The 17343-nt window shown below is 36.3% G+C and overlaps 1 protein-coding gene across 2 annotated transcripts in view; it reads right to left on the minus strand.

The window, feature by feature from the left end:
• Positions 1-17343, minus strand: part of TBC1D12 (TBC1 domain family member 12) — a 41364-nt gene that overhangs the window by 1704 nt on the left and 22317 nt on the right. For both annotated transcript variants that reach the window (XM_062496208.1, XM_062496207.1), the window contains 11 exons: positions 16290-16346; positions 11347-11462; positions 9555-9637; positions 7866-7983; positions 7419-7525; positions 6728-6808; positions 4722-4816; positions 3990-4061; positions 1998-2126; positions 1566-1675; positions 186-444 (listed from right to left, as the gene is read on the minus strand). In XM_062496208.1, the coding sequence (XP_062352192.1) occupies positions 186-444; positions 1566-1675; positions 1998-2126; positions 3990-4061; positions 4722-4816; positions 6728-6808; positions 7419-7525; positions 7866-7983; positions 9555-9637; positions 11347-11462; positions 16290-16346 (1227 nt within the window). The remainder of the gene's footprint in view (positions 1-185; positions 445-1565; positions 1676-1997; positions 2127-3989; positions 4062-4721; positions 4817-6727; positions 6809-7418; positions 7526-7865; positions 7984-9554; positions 9638-11346; positions 11463-16289; positions 16347-17343) is intronic.

The following is a 17343-nucleotide window of genomic DNA, read 5'->3' on the forward strand; positions in this document are numbered from 1 at the left end:
AATAATAACAACAGTATTAACCACCACAGTATTAGCATGGAGATTAATTTCTAGAATGAGACACTAGAAAGGAGGTGCCCATTGCTTAGGAGTCAGACAAGCAGATTAAATAATCATGAAGAGAAGTGCCCCATATATTCATGTGCTGACATGTCTGATTTGATACAGATCTCCAAGAAACTCACCTGTGCCCATTTTTTGTTACTATTCTGCATCTGAATAGCTGCAATACAACTAAAAAGCTTTTCTGATGTAATATCTTCTGGAAGTTTTGTTAGAAACTGTGCTATATGAATAAAGTCCATCTGTAGGAGAATATCTTCATATAACCGAAGGATTCCCAATCCTGTCCTAAACAAAAATTCTTCTCCATCTCTACAGAAAACATCCCAGACACGACAGGCCAGATCAAGTGGTAATGACTTGCTGTAGAGTGTAAAAATCCTACAAGATGAGTCAAAAACAAACAAAAAGGAAGAGTTATAACTTATTTAAGAAAAATGAGAAGACAACTTCCTTTAAATCTCAGTTGCATTAGTTCAGAGTAAGGAGATGACAAGTTATTTTATACACTTAGTTTTTTTCCCCTATCTCAATGATCCACAAGTCTCCAGTTCTCGAAGTCAGAACATGTACTCTGAAATCCATCTCTTGATGCCAAAGGAAATCCTCCATATGAATGCCATCTCCTCTAGAAAGCTCTGGTTAAAGAAGTGACAAATCTCTTCATACTCAGAGTATAATACACACATAAGAGCTTAAGCAACAAAGATCACAACTGTGTAACTTAACCTTTCCCATTTAAGCCATACAAGTTTAACAACTCTGTTCATCATTTGTTTCCTAAACTAAATCTAAAGCTACAACTCATCTCAATAGAGGGCTATATCCCACTAATGTACTGATAAATCAATAGCTCCATTTTTGTGACACATTTTTGAATTTGTTCACATTAAAATCACAAAAACATAGATGGAGCTCATCCTTATGCACACAAACAGATATTCTGTATTTGACAGCACTACCACACTTCAAGGCTGCCTGCACTACTACCTTCTACTACAGACACACACAGAGCTTACTACTCTCCAGTTTTGAACATTCATTACTTCAAATTGTTCACACTGTATTTTCCATTTTGTCCCTTTTCAAATCTTATCCTAATTTTCATCCTCCCACTGCTTTAAAGTCTCTATTCCTATAGTCATACTTCCTTTAGTAGCTGACTATGCTCATTTCATCAAGTCACTTACAATCAGAGTACACCATACTACTACGGTGTAGAAGTCTCCTCTCCCCTACTTATGTCACAAAACTGCAGCAACAAGAAAATGAACACACAGAACTCCTGTTTGTCTCTTGTTTTAACTGAATACATCCCTTTTAATAAAGCTTGAAGCCTGCCAGAGGAACTGCAGTTACACAAAACAGTGAGATCATGATCTCACAAGACCTACTGAATGCCTTTTCATTATTCTTTATTTCCAGTGCTGAAAGACCTACAAGCAAAACAGAAAATGTTCCAACAGTTCTAAGGTTAGGTTTCCTATGTACTATGAACTCACCAGTCTATCAAATATATGTCTGGAGTAAGACTGTATGATTTGAAATGAAGAAACAATTTAGGAAGATTTTCTTCGAAAAATACTTCAAAGGCTGCAAAGTATTTCAGCATCTGTAGGTATAGTAAAGCACATCATAAGCAGTCATCAAAACAATGTTTGGTTGTAAACCGACACAAACCCCACCAAGACCTGAGGATGTCAACACAACACAATGTGACTCCTTAGGATAGGTAAAATGATTGAATGTTTCTAGAGGAGAAATCAAAACATGAGAATGAGTTTATATGGATTAGTACCTGGTATTCTCAGTTTTGTAATCACGGGTTAAAATTCTCCATTATTCAGTAGGACAAAAGGAAGTCACCAATAAACAACTCTGCTTTAAGTCAAAAGAACATCACTGCAGTCAAAATAAGAAAACTCTGTGCGTACCATGCTGTGATCCACACGGAAAAAGGCCAGCTGGCATGGCTTGTTTAGAAGGTTAGCAAAGGCAATGAAAGCATCTGCCTCTTCCAGATTGAGAATGAGCACAGCAGCAATGAAGGACATCCCTTGTACCTTCAAGTGGGAAAAGCATCGGGCAAATACAGGTGAGTAGGTTCAGTACATCTTACATCTTTGGGAATGGAAAAATTTATGGTTTGCAATTTATCAAGTACCATTGCATAACATTTCCAAATTAAGAGAAACAATGTGGATAAATTATTTTTATGCATGCAATCAATTTGATTTCAGCAGTTTAGGTGCTCTGGGAGGTCTCTTGATCACAAGTCCTCAGGACGCAAAATACAAGAAACTTAAAACCACGCAGGGTGAATGCAGAGCTCATGAGAAACAAAACCTGGCCTCAAGTTCATTGTTGTTAAACTATGGAAAAAGCAGTCATGGAGAAAAACCTCACATATGGGACAGTTTAGGCCCAGACAGATACATTGGAACTGAGACAAAATTCTGTTTCAAAACAGTCAATTCATGTCTTTCCACTTGCCAAACCATATTTTTTCATATATATAAAACCACTTCCAGGTGGTTAGCTGCAATGCAAGTTTACATTTCTCCAGCATTACTCTCCCAAAAACACTCCAGCCTGCAATAAAAGTGAAGGGCATGATTCTTGTAGTTAAGTGATGACCTGAATACCCATCATGCTAACAATAATTTTACCGATTTCAATTGCAATCATCTTTATTCCACTGCCTCTAAACATCCATGCTGCCTGTTCTCTAAAAAAAAAAAAAAAAACAACAAAAAAAACCCCAACCCTACGCACTCAGTATTTTAACCAATTAGGGAAGAGTATTGATATGCATCAGGAACAGTCTATCAGCCTTCCATTTCCAGGGGATAAATAGGTGTGGAAATAAGATTACATTACATTTACTGCCATATTAAAATGAAAAACAGTGGTAAGAAATATCAAGACTAGCTGCATTTCTAATGGAAAAGAGAAGACTTATCCATGAAAAATTACTTATTTGCCTTTTGAAACTCCACCCTGGGAACAAGCAGTATCAGAACCTGCAGAGTTTGTAATCTCACTTAAAAAATATGGGAGAGTCTCCAAAAATGAGGTCACAGATGACAGAATTCAGGCCTACAAACATTTGAACTTGAAAAACCAACTAGTTATTTATTCAGAGTCCCAAGCATATCTGATTTAGAGAGGAAGACACACCCTGTGCTAAATAATGCTTTGTTGCATGGATGAAACTTAAAACTTTTCAAGTGTTTTTGAGCCCCAAAGCATTAGAGCTTGTGAAAGATGTTTTTAGATACCCCCAGGAACAAAGAAGAAAAAAACGCCTACTCTTCATTATTGTTCATTATTTAAATGTTTCTGTAAGCTAACACCATTCAGAGAGATGTTAGATTTAGTTGGCTTGTTCAGGGGTTTTTAACAGTTTTTTTTAATGGGTTTTTTTGCTTGTTTTTAAACACAGTAATGTTTGTTGAAAACTATCTTCACTGAACTCAGAGGGAATGCTTATTCTATGTCAGCAAGACACTAAGAAGGAGTTTCTGGATTTTAGGATGTGCAGTAGTGAAGCAGGGAACATCACTATGGAAATGGCAACAGGGGAAGCAACAGTAAGACTGAACAAGTGAGGTGCTAATTGGAAGTCCACTAACATCTTGGGTTTTTTTCCTGTAGATACTCTGTCAGAACTATAATGTCTTGTGAACACGCCTATTTAAAATCTTCCATGCAATCCAGACACTCAACACTGACGTTTTCAGCTATTTAATTGTCTCTAAGAACTACCATCATTGTGACTGCTATGAAGTAACTGCCAAAGTTTAATTAACTTTTTAAAGTGCTAGTAGCATAAAGATTAGAACACCTATTTATTTAATATACTTTAATACATGACATTTTACGCTTAGTTGCCATGTTATAAACATTTTACAGCAAATACTTACATATCCCACATCTGGTCTGTAACATGTATATGCTCCTAAAACACTATGCAGGAGATCATGATAAGGACCACCCTAATAAAAGAAGAGGTTAGGAGAAAAAAACATTTTATTTTCAAAAAAATACAGGAAAGGAACAAGTTGATCTTTTAAGATGCAAGTGAGCCAGTGAGTTGTTGCTTTACTAATACCTAGAATAGTACCATTTCTTACTCCAAGCATTACCACAAATGCTTTTGAGATGTTTAAAGTAACAATAATCCTATGAAATAATTCAGCAGAAATCAATACATAATAGAAAATGAGGATATCTGGTACAAATCCAAGGTTGGTTTTTCCTTTTCAGAGACAATGGATATTTTAATTCTTAGTAACACAAATTATTCTACTGTGATATTGATTGTTATTTTATATACACAAAGGTGCATATTATAGCTTTATAAAAACCATAAAGCCTGAAAAGGTTGACCAGAATGCATCAAGATTTCTGTAGCACTGCGAATACTCTCATTTTTCCCTGCAGTTTCATAATCATTAATAGGAAGCTCATGCAATTTTTCAAGGAGAAAAAAATCCTCGTAGTCCATCACTAAGTATCTCAACTTTATTCTCATTTAAATACATTTTAAAAGTTCAAACAACTTCTAGAAACGATTCCATATTTGGCTAGTTGTGTTTCTTGTTTAACTATCCAGAATTTTAAAGCTATCATAACTAAAGTTAAAGGCATCTCACCTTCTGGAAAATATACAGGGATGGAAACGTGCGTGATATATCCAACTTAATTAGCTCCAGACTGGCCTCACGATCAGCAACAGATGCACCTGCATCTGCAAGCAAAACCAACACTTATTAAAGCTGATAAATTCTACAAACTTCAGAACAAAACTCCTGTAGGTGAATAAAGACAAGGAAGGCAGCATTCACCTAAGAACCTCCAGAAGAAATTTTGCTAGCCCTTTAATTATCTGTCTAATCCTCTCCACAGGGACATGATAAAAACACTAGTGATGACAATGTGGGGAAAAAAAAGACAGGTAGTACTTGGGGAAAAGGGTCTTTTGGAGGGCTTAAATCAAACAAGATTTCCAACTGGAAAGCAGGAGATGACAATCTGATGAACAGGCTAAACAGAACCTGCTCTACTGAAGATTGGAAAGCAGCATTTCATTCCAGTCTTCTAAAAACTATGATAGTTGATCTTCCAGACTTTGCTACTAAAGATTAGTAATAAGCACTGTCAGCTTGCTTGCTTTTCAGAGATGAAAATTCTATCATTCTTAAGTTTTCCCTTATTACTACATTTCCCAGGACATCTGGCACAATTAAAACAGCTCCTTCTCCCTTCATTCCCACCGAGAACTATTACCTCTCAAACAGATTCCTAAGCTTTCCCCCCACAGACAGCCTACATTCTAAAAGAAAAGAACAAGCAAACCACCACTCCACAGACCAAGGGGCATTGCAAACATGTTTTCCAAAGATAAGCATATTTACAGTCACAGACAGAATTTCTTATAAATTGTTTGTCTCAAGACAACCTTCAGATGAGTCACAGGGCTATCCCTAAGGAAGACCTGAATAATTTACAGTCAAAGGAGGCAATTAGTCAGGACTGGCTATGGCAAGTGCAAACAACTACAGTAATGGAAAAGACACTGTCACAGGGCAGCATTTAAAACAAATAGCAATTGACAACACAAAGAGTTAACCTTCATAACAAGGACACATTCAACATTAAAAACATCACTGATGCTATTTTTAACAGAAAGAACATCCACAAGGGACAGCAATATGCCAGTGAAAAAACTGCATTCTACAAAAGAGTGCTAACATCCCCACTTAATAGATTTGGGAGGAAAGGCCATCTGGGCAGGCGAGGAAATACAAGGGGGATCTGAAATATGTCATGTTTTATATTCTTCACCTCTCAGTTTCAGAACCAAAAAATACAGGATATTCTTTTTTCTTTCCCAAAATCATGGAAGGGATGAACCCATCTAAGGAGAACCCATCTAAGAAGAGCTAAGGAAAAGCATATTTTGTAATTAAATTTCCTATTTCTTCTTTTTGCATGTCATCTAATATTTTCATGAGAGCTGTGTCTTGATGTTTCAGAAGAGACATTCATTTGAAAGTAGCACATGCTGTCGATGGTCTTGTGGGTGCTGTAGCATTACAGCCCATATATAATAAAATCCCATAAGTGTGGGAAAGACCACAGCAGGGATACTGTGCCCTTGATATAACTAAAGAAGAAAAACAAAGTCATAAATATGTTACAAAGAATGTACAAGGACAAAAGAAAAGATATCTGAAGACACAAGTTCCTGTTTAGCTAGTATACCATGTACCTTAAAAGAAAAGCTGTTGCAATACTTAGTTTGAAAATAGCTTATCTTAAATAATTCTTGGGAAAAGAAATGTATAAAAACTGCCTGCTAATGTAATAAAAAGAGACTGCTTGTTTGCACTCATAGTGAGTGGTCATCTGCAGTTTTCTGTTCTCCAACATAAAAAGCCCTTCACACGTGCAATATTTTAATGTCTTTTATTGACACAGTAACTACTGCCAAGCCCCTCACTTGCTGACTTGTTTTAAGACAGCAAACATTTAAGTAGGGAATGATTTCGAGAATTTTTAACAAGTGTTCTTAATGATGAAATTGCAGAGGAACTTGTGAGAATTCCTGAGTTTGTAAAAGCAAACAGGAGGGTTTTGAGCACTCAGGAGATCCCACCTTCTATGTCATTTTCAGAACTTGTCTCACTGAAGCTTTTCCATCGTTCCTTAGCTCTTGACAAGAAGATTTCATAAAGTTCTACAAGAAAGCAAAACAAACCCAATAACCAAAAAAGCAGTATTAAGAAAAGCACCCATCCAAGATGAAATCATGCTAAGCATTCTTGGATTTGGTTACTTGGTTTCATCACTGGGGGAGAATATTAGATGGTTACCACTATATACAGTTTTATAGTGTGTGCTGTATTGTGCTTTCTGCTGTGGTGAACATGCAAATTACAAAAGGGAAATCAAGCCTGACATAATTCAAACTTGTATTTTTTTGTGAATAGAATGTTTACAATTCATCAATCATGAGTTATAAAATAAAGCAATTCCCTTTTCACCCCCTTAAGAAAGAAAAGCTATGAATTATGAATTTCAAACACAAAACTTATTTTCTTGGGGGGAGCACTACCTTAATTCTTAAAATATTTAATGTTTTTACAAGCAGGTTTTGGACCTTGTTTCCATAATTTATGAGGCTACAATGTCTAAACGTGAAACACAATTGCTCCTAATCTTGCAAAATACATTTCCTCAGAAAGAAATATACCCTGATTTTTATTTTCTCTTTAACAGAAGTTTACATTTTTCTTTGAAAATACCAACTTATTTTAGCACTAACATGTGATCTGTTAGGAACATACCAGGAGTGATATTTAATTCATTTCCCACAGCTAGACTCCAAACTTTCCCACGTACACTTGGGGGCAATCCCTGCCACCACAGCTCTCGAACTCTTCGGGTGGCACGCCTAATATATGGAAGCAGGGAGAAGGAACAAAAAAAAAAGGCATATATTACACATCTTGTTTTCCAAGATCACCAGGCAATTTGCAAGCGAAATAACATACTGTTTACCAAATCAATATTCAAAGATCACTACTGATGCTAAAGCCCCACTAAAAATCCCAAAACATTCAGCTCCCAGAAGGCACATTTCATGTTGCTTTGTAATGACCTCACAGTATATCACAGCAACAAAAACTGACTTCTTGACAACACAGAGAAGGAAAATCAGGTATGTGGGTCCTCAGTTTCCAGAGGAGAAACAAGCCACACTTGCCTCATTTACACAGCAGAACTTTACTTACATGCCTTCCCAGTTAGGTAGTATTTCATTGACCCAAATCACCATAGCACTAGCGATATTCTCTTCTTGCTTGAAACGCTCTCTCATTATTTTTTTCCTTTTATGTGCTTCTTTAATTTCTGTTAGGCATAACATGTTAATAATTCTGCATTAGTGTATACAAAATATTAGGTAAATTATTCAGCTACTACCCAAGTATTTAGATGTCTAAAAGATCGAGAGTAAATTACAGTTGCATGTACTATTTCTGCTGATTGTAGGTGTATTTCTCTGGATGTTTTTTAATTTAAGCTAAGTTGTTCAAATATAGTGATTTAGATAAGCAAAAATCAGGCTAGAAAACGCAGATAGTTCTCTTCTACAGTACACAGGATAACTAATACACAAGCAAATCATCAGCACTGTTTTCCTTTCATAATTTTCATACCATATTCTGAGCCTTATTTATTCATTAGACTAATCAGCAATATTCACAGATAATTTTATTATTTAGAAGTGCAATTCTACATCCGTTTTAAAACTATTCAAATGTTACTGAAGCTTCCACGTATAAGGAGTCTGTATTTTCTTTTCTGGAAACAGGACCTAAAGACCTAAGACAAAGCCACGATGCTGAACAAGAGAACAATGTCCTGCCTTCTGTTAAAAAAAAGATCATTTGTAGATTCCACTTATTAAAAAGGCTAAAAGAAGGACAGAGCAGTGCTCTCCTGACACCACTTAGAACCACTGCGAAATTGCAAGATATTCTCTATTTAAGCATGCATTGGACACATCAAGAGAGTAAACATGCCCTCCCTGGTAAATAGATATGGCTGACGAGCTTCATCAAGTTTTTACTGAAGCTTTGAGTGTGTAGCAACAGTTAATAAACCAGGGCACACACATGAAAACACCATACATGGCTAAACCTCCAAAGATGTTGTTACTTAAGCACACAGACCACAGCTTACGAGATACACACCAAAAGAGCAGAGTGAAATGCATGGTCAAATGCCTTGGATTTCTTATTGCATCTTTCAAACTGAGCTGCCATGGATCCAAAGAGGATCAATCAGTTCAGAAGTTTGTATCTCTGACAACAGCCCAAGTAAAACATGCAGCACAGATTCTTAAAATAGCTTATTCCCTGAACACAAGGCACAAGACCACAAAAGTCCTTTCAACAACTATTCATAGACTGACATAGTACCAGATGCTACAGATCTGTTTTTTCAATTAATCATGTCTAGTGGGAGTAAGAAGGTTCACACAGGTACAACTGATTGGAAAATAACCCCAAAGTTTTTATCTCTCTTCACACTGAAATTCTCAAGAAACCAGATTTTTAAGCAGTCAGCTTTTTTATATTTTGGCTCTCAGTGGCAACTGCAGCAACACAGCTTGAAAAAAAAAGAGAGTCCAAGTATCCAGAAAGTTTCTAGGTGACCACATTACACAAGTATCTTAAAATAATTAACTTTTTCCTTACAAAGTAAGTGAAAGGTTAAGTTGCATTCTGAACCTAGCTACATTCGTTGTAGCAGAACAACAATTTGATAACTGACTTCTCTTTTAAACTGCATGCTCCCAGGCACCAGATATTAAACAAGAGGTTCTTTAATGTACCCACTTGCCTACAAGCCAGGATTTGCTTTATTTTTGCAGCAGAGTTGAGAGGAATTACAGTGACTGTTGGCAGTTGACATACCTCGTTTTTTTGCTTCTGCCACCATCTCGTCGTATTCTTGTCGATGACGTAAAGCCTCCTCCACTGACTTGGCAGGAAGATTTCTGAAAACAAGTTGTTCCTGAATTCAATACACACAAATGACACTCTGGACCATTTCAGAAGAGGATTAAATTTGGTTTCTCTCTAAGGTGAGCTTTGGGGTTGCCATGCTGCCAGTGTTCCGGTACGGTAAAAGCTGTAGAGAACTACTAGATGTTTGCTGCTCCTGTTTTTTATTTCTCCTAGAGCTTTCCCCAAAGCAAGGTTATTAAATTTTTTCGTATTTATTTAAATCTGTTGAAGACCTGAAATGATGCTTAAGTGAGTAACAAAAGAGAAATGCTGATAATACCATATAGGTATTTATTTCAATCCACTTCTGCCCACGTGTATTTTAATCCTATGTTCATATGAAATCTATGATGATGATTTTCAATAAAAGGTAAAGGCTTTTATTCATTGTAGCTAACCCTTTAAAACTCTCACAAAAGAAAAGGTTCCCAAAGGAAGAAAGGATAGACCACCACTGATGTCAGAGCTAAAGCTAAGGAAGCTTGGTGCAGTCTAAAAGTTCATCAGGTAAAAATGTGTTTATATTTTGGCTGCATAATGGTCCCTTAATAGCCAAACATACTTCCTCTTCACCATGGAGACTCACTTCAAAGCAAATTCGGTCTCAGCCTCTTATCAGCTCTCCAGTCTACTTTGGTCCAAAATAAACAGAAAACAGTTTTGTCATTTTAATATATAAAAAGTTTTTTGTTTCCTCATACAAGGAGACAAAATCACTTATTAATAATCTTCAATGAAATTGAGAGTGGAATATACTTTCAAAGGTTAGACTGAGGAAATACACTACATGTTTGGGATGGCACTCCAATTTAAAACAAATGTCAAACACTTAGTAAAAGAATATTTATCCTAGCTTGTGAATTGCAGTATTATGAAAGAAAAACATCAGCAATCCAGTTATTGCATAACTTACTCTGTACGATACAGTAAAAGAAAGAATGCATTTATGAAAGCAAATACTCATAGCAATCCATAATTCCAATCAGGTTATTTCTGTTTTAGCACAGAATGAGCTTATATACTGAGAGACAATATCCAAAGAAACACTTGTATGTTCTATTCTCCATTTCCTAATTGGAAGTGATTACAGCAAATATTCAACAGGGCCATCACAAGCTCTTCCATGGTACAGTTTGAAAATATTGCTCCATTTGTTTTCCTCAAGCTCATGTTCTTAGTCCTTTCTCTTTCCTGCAAACTGCTGAAGACTGTATAGCTAAAAATACTGACCAATTTATTACCCATTTTTCATTGCTATTCTTATTTGTACTTAATGTGGGTTTTGTTGCATCTTCATCTGCTGTTTCCTTGCTTTCAGCTGCACTTCTAGGTATTACCTACCTAATATGTTTTCAAGTTTCCAAAACACCAGATGGGAGGATAAGAGAAAAGGAAGTGCATACTGAGAAAGCAGTGAAGAAATGAATCAAGAAAATTCCTGAAGACTTTGAGGATGCCCAGAGCATGGTCACAGACAGCTATGTGATACAGTAGGTAACAAACTGGTGGCTCCATTACAGTGAGAAAGAATTCTTCATATAGACTGTGATACACTTACAGGCTCTTCTGAAGTATTTGTTAGGCTATTATGTGGGACAGAATAATCCCACAATTCTTCCACATGAGACTTGTGAATTTTAGCTCATGAGAAATGTACCTAAAATTCAGTCCTTCAGCTGCACAGCAGAATCATACTTACGCTGGTCGATCCTCCAGAATCAAAGCAGTAGTTGAAAGTGGTTCAAACTCAATATTTTTACGTCTTGTTGATGGGGGTGGGGGTTTATACATTCTTCCTGTCCGTGCTTCATATTCCTAAACAACATTATTGATACAAATTAAATTTCAACTTTCAGCCTCACTCCAAATTAGTAAGCATGATATTACTTAATGCATAAATAACTTCATATTAAATATCTTAACATTACTTAATAAAAGAACAAGCAGCAAACACTACAAGTTGAAAATGCTGATAGCAACAATGCAGCTCCCTAGGACTGCTAAGTAAAGATGAATGAGAAAGCAGCTTCTTGTATCAACCTTGATCTAATTTAGTACAATACTTCAGCTAGAAGTACAATATATCTAATCTAGTAAAATACTTCAACTGAGCATCCCAGGATCAGGTAGTAAAGAAATCTGCATAATCTACCCAGCCTAGCTAGTGCACAAGTATTATTTAAGTAATATGTGAAGTTGGCAATAAAGAAGCCACCACTAAAAATAACTACAAAGACCACTAATCAGGAACATGTGTCTCTTTCCATTCCTTCCTCTTTATTCTAGCCCCCCTTAAGATCCAGTACACCTCACATTCCTGAGTCCTTCAACAACGCCATCACACCCACATTAACCATAACCACCTACACTATAGTCAGTGACAATATACCAGTATTTATCATTACAAGTCTGTTTCATATAATTTCCTTCCTCCAAGGCTAAAACACACAGTCCACTTAGAAATATTGAACTGCCTTCAATACACACAAGATTCTGAGGAAGAAAGGATTCCAATGCTTTTATCACAACAGCAACTTAACAGAACAGAAATATGATATAATCCTTAGGAAAAAAGCTATACAGAGCCAGAGGAAAACCTCGAATGTCACATCCCCTTTTTTGCCTCTGTAAATAAAAATTTACTGCCAAGCTAATGGAATAATATGCATCAACATCATTCAGGACATTGAAACGAGTATCTTGAATAACCGGACACAGGATTGGTAGAGTTCTAAGAACTTACATAAGCACAAGAAAAATAAAAAAAGCAATGCTCACCATATGAATGAATACACATATTTTCAAGCCTAAAATTATTTCATTCCACTTAAAACCAGAAACAACAGCAGTACTCCTGTCATGCTGTATACCTCAGGACACTCCAGTATATTTGTAAATTAGGAATGTATCCTGTGATAACACCCAGAGATCAGCATCCAGGCTGCAGTACAGTAGCAATGCCATCCCTCCTATTCTTGGAAGATGTTCTGATTTACTTCCATATTCTCCTTTGTAACAAGAGTCACCACATCAAGTTCATTTAGTGGCCAGAGATGAAGAAGCTCAAACATCAGCAACCTTTGCAACATCTCTACATATTTAACTTGTATGCAAGTTAAAAAAAAAAAAAAGCACTGCAAGAGGTACATCAGAAACTAAGCCACTCTTACCTTTTTTGATACAAGCAACACAAGCACTTCCAGCTATCACCTGTGCTAAGAACTGATACACTACTTCCAAGGCAACAGAGAAAGAAAAAAAACAAAAATTAAAAATTCTTCAACAGAGATTTAAACAGAAGGCAGAACCCATCATCCAACTGTGTTTCTGAAAGTAAGTACTCATCACAAACAGTTGGGTTTTGTAAAATGAGATCACATGGGCAAAGAAAGAAAACTCTTAGTTACTAGAAAGAGAGCAGAGACCAAAATAGACTCAGGTTCAAACTGTCATGGCTGCACACTCCCCAAATTGAAATACATTACAAAGTATCAGAACCTTCCAAAGAAAGAGGCTTTTTCCTCAAGAAGCCTGTGCTCTAGGAAACTTATTTAAAGATTAGATCCCATAACCATCAGATGTGCAGAAGACTTCTACACATAAAGTATCTATTTTTTCTGGAATATTCGGTATGACTAGATGTAAAGAATCTAATAGTCTTAACTGTGCACTTGATGCAGAATCTAAAAAGCTTGAGCTGACATAAAATTTCACTTTGAAAGATGTGAGCTAATACTCTCCCATAACAAGGTAAAAATGCAATTTAAAGTCAAATGTCTTGTCAAAAGCTTAACATGCAGGGCATGTGCCAGAAGATAGAACAGTTGGCAGCTAAGATTCAAGACTATGCAAAACCTGCATATGCAAAAAAAACTTTGGAAGGGTCATGTGTATGGTTTCACAAGTTTAGATAAGGTTATTTAAAAAAAAAAATTTGCAACATATCAGGCATTTATTGAAAATTCCAGAACACTTCATAATTCCAAAATAAAGAAAAACAAATTTCAGCTTTAATAAAAAGTAAAACCCGTTATTTTCTTACTAAGTCTGGAACTGCATCCTGTTATCCACTGCTAATAATTAACCCGGTAAGAAGCTTAAAGCATGTTTCTCCTGAAAAACACTGTGACAATATACTTAAGAGTGCTTTGATATGTGGAGAGACTTGCATTTCTGGTATTTATTCCTGCAGAGATACAGATAAGCCTATTAACCTACAGACAGGTAACTGGGGCTGGGAAAACATCTTTTGCTTATAAACTGCATTAGTTTAAGAAGATAAAGATATCTCAAATAGTATCTTCTTAAAGCAAAACAACAAAAAACCCCACCCAAAAACCAGAAACCAAAAACCCCACCCCCTACCACCACAGCAAAGACCACTAAAAAATGCTCCAGTGTTGTAAATTAAAAAAAAAAAAAAACAACCATAAAAGTAAATAAACCCACAGAGGCCTTTATTGCTTGCACCTTTTTGTTATCTACATGGAAAACATGCAAATCTGAAGTTTCATTCTGCCTTCTGCTGTAGCACCACAAAGGACAGTCAGACAATTGAGAGTAATTTTCAATACCTCTGAACAGCACAGGACTGCTCTGTATAACATAAGTGCTCATAGCCTCTTCTTCCAACACTTAAGCCAACAACCTTGCAGAAAGGAAAACCAGCTGCATTGCAGCATTCCAAAAGCATTAGCAGACCTGAAGTAGGGTTTGCTTGTGGGGATAAAGTATTTAGCTAAGTGTGAACACAGGGATTCAGTGTTACTTACAAACTTGCATCTGCAGAGCCCAAACTATACAGCTGTAAAGGAATAAATACCAACCATAAAATTCAACATGAATCTGGAATTAAGTCTGATCTATTTATGATCCAACAACAAAAGCTGAACTCATGGGAATAAGTGATAAAAGCCTTTGGTTAGAAGGAACTGTGGAAATTCTCACAGTACCAATTATACACACAAGACACCACACATCCAATTATGCTGTAGGTATTCTAGAGGAGAAAGGCATCTAATGTGTAGAGAATTTATGCAACTAAAGAATGCAACACTGAATTAACTTCCCCTACATCAAGGATTGCCTCTATTATAAGAAGATGTCAAGACATGCTAACACTAACTAAACATCCTGTGTATGACAGTTTCTTCTAACATGCCTTCTCCTCTCTAATGCTAAGTCTGATACTAAAACAGATTTTATTCAATCAACTGTGACCTCTGATGAGGAAACAATGGGGATTGCCATATATTGTGCAAATTGTTTTAAACCTCTCTCCCTTCTACGCACATGTGACTGGAGCAGATGGGTCTATGACACATCTATACGATTATTCTCATGATATTGCTAACTAGATATATCATCAGAAAGATTACATGCCTTCATTTGAATCAGGGTTGATCATCCAAGAACAGAAGCATTAACAGAATCACCTAGGAGTCAATCCATGTCAGAAGAATTTCTGCTAATGAATAATCCTATATCAGCATGCATGTTCCCTTCAGGTTAAATGTTAAAATTGCTGGGCTAGCACTGGCTACAAAGTGATTATAAACAAAGAAATGTTTATAGCAAGAGTAGATGTCACTGAAAAATTCTGTGAGTCACAAAGTAGAGATTTGCCCAGAAATAAGAATTCCAGATGCTGTCAGGACAGGCAGAACAGTACATTCTTGCCTAATTTGCAGGTGAAATAAAAAGAACAGATATGTTGATGGAGAAGAAAATACTGATCTTCACACAGTACAAAAGGACAACCAAACAGACACTTCAGTTTTTAGATCAGTCTTCCAAAGTTAATACCATCCACCTTCAATTCTTTGTTTGCTGTATTTTTTCCTCAGTTGAATATTTAATAAGTCGTATCAAATTTCATCTTCTTTTGTTTACAAGAAGCCACCCAATAAAGACATGCTGAGAGGGGCCAGGCCATGTAACGTGAACCACAGGCAGCAGAATCAACCAGCAGTTATGTGACTGCTCTGTTCCACAGCTCTACAGAACTAAAAAGCCAATTTGTGCTATTCGTGTTTAACACAGAGTGCAGAATTACAGAAAAAGTCTACAAAGTAACAGGCACACTCCAGTTCAGAAGGATCCCAGTCACAGCAAATAGATGGTGTAAAATGTGACAAAAGTTTCAATAGCTACCGTTTTTTACTTGGCCGATTTCACATTGGAATTAGTGATTAAAAGCATCTGGAGTTCTCAAGTGCTACTGTTAATACCTTCTGTGGCTCAGTGACAGAAAGAAGATTGTAGCATATCAATTTTCAAATTTAATAGGGAGTCCAAAAATATTACAAATTAAGCCTTTCAACAACTTTTACCATTAAGCAATGAGGCACAGCAAACATAGAAAGTAAATTACTGTCAAGCTCTATGATTACCTATTTCTTGCTTTTCAAGAACATGCAATATAAACAATAAACAATAATAATTTATCACTTCAAATTGTTAGTGAGATTCACACGTGAAACTTGTTTATTTTACTAATGGTTTTTAATGAGTTGATGGTTAGTGCCATAAAATAGTCATGCTACTGTGAAAATGTGATGTTTGTACCATTTTAATGAGTGCTACACAGTCCCATGCATGGCATCAAATGCAACTAAAAAAAGTATATATTAAATTTCATACCCCTGTGTTTAATAGACTGAGAGCAGATATTGACGCAAGACTGCCAGAACTGTCATCCTAATAAGAAAAACAGAAGCAAAGCCTTAGTGAATAAATGAAGGAAAAGATCATTACAAAATAGTTACATGCAAGCCAAAATTTAAATTCACATGTAGAGTATTTATCTTCTATGTTTAAAAGAACATGGCTGAGTCTTCCTCCTTTTCCAACTCTCAAAATAGACACATACACAAAGACTTCCCACTTGTGCAAGAGGTGTACAGACATCGACTGAATTGTTTTTCTGGTTTAATTGATGTTTTATATTTTCAGTAATCAGCCTCCTTGCCCAAAGGGAGATTTTTTTTCCATGTTCCTTCTCAGGTACATGACAAAGGCAGTCCCTGATACACCCTTTATCTTCCTAACACACACCACTCACAGACATTAGATTGACTTAACCACAGCCTTGGAGGGTACATTCTGTTAGAAAGGAAAAACATAACATTGTCCTCTGCCATGTTACCATTGGTGTTTCTAAACTGAAAGTTCAGAAGTGGGCTATACTTCAGCCTTGCTGGTGAGAACAGAGATGTATCTGTAATGCTTTGAGCAACAGTCACTTCCATTTTAAATAAGATTCTAAGCACCACTCTGCAGCAAGGCAATCAGTTATAAAAGCAAGCCCAGCTACAGGAGACCCTGAACAACCACGGCTCCACACATTTCCAAGCAAAAGTCAAAGCTGGATTTATAATGGAAAGATAAGCCAAGCTAAAAGAGGGGGTGTAGGGGAGATGAGAAACAAAGTTCACTGCTTTTAAGCCTTGAATTACAGTGCCTGGAAGGAGGAAAATAAGGTTTTTATCACAAATTCAACAGAACCTATCTGCAGTGTTCAGAATAATAGAAAACATTCTAAAGGTTTTCTTCTCACTTGCCATACTATTTTTCTTTTTCAGTTTTGAAGTACCATGCCAGCCTTGGAAGGATAAGATTTATATTAAAACAAACCAACACAAAAAAACCCCCCACAATTTCACACTTTAAATAAACATCCATGAAAGCCAGCAGA

The sequence above is a fragment of the Cinclus cinclus genome, chromosome 7, assembly GCF_963662255.1.
Source record: "Cinclus cinclus chromosome 7, bCinCin1.1, whole genome shotgun sequence".
NCBI classification, from domain to species: domain Eukaryota; kingdom Metazoa; phylum Chordata; class Aves; order Passeriformes; family Cinclidae; genus Cinclus; species Cinclus cinclus.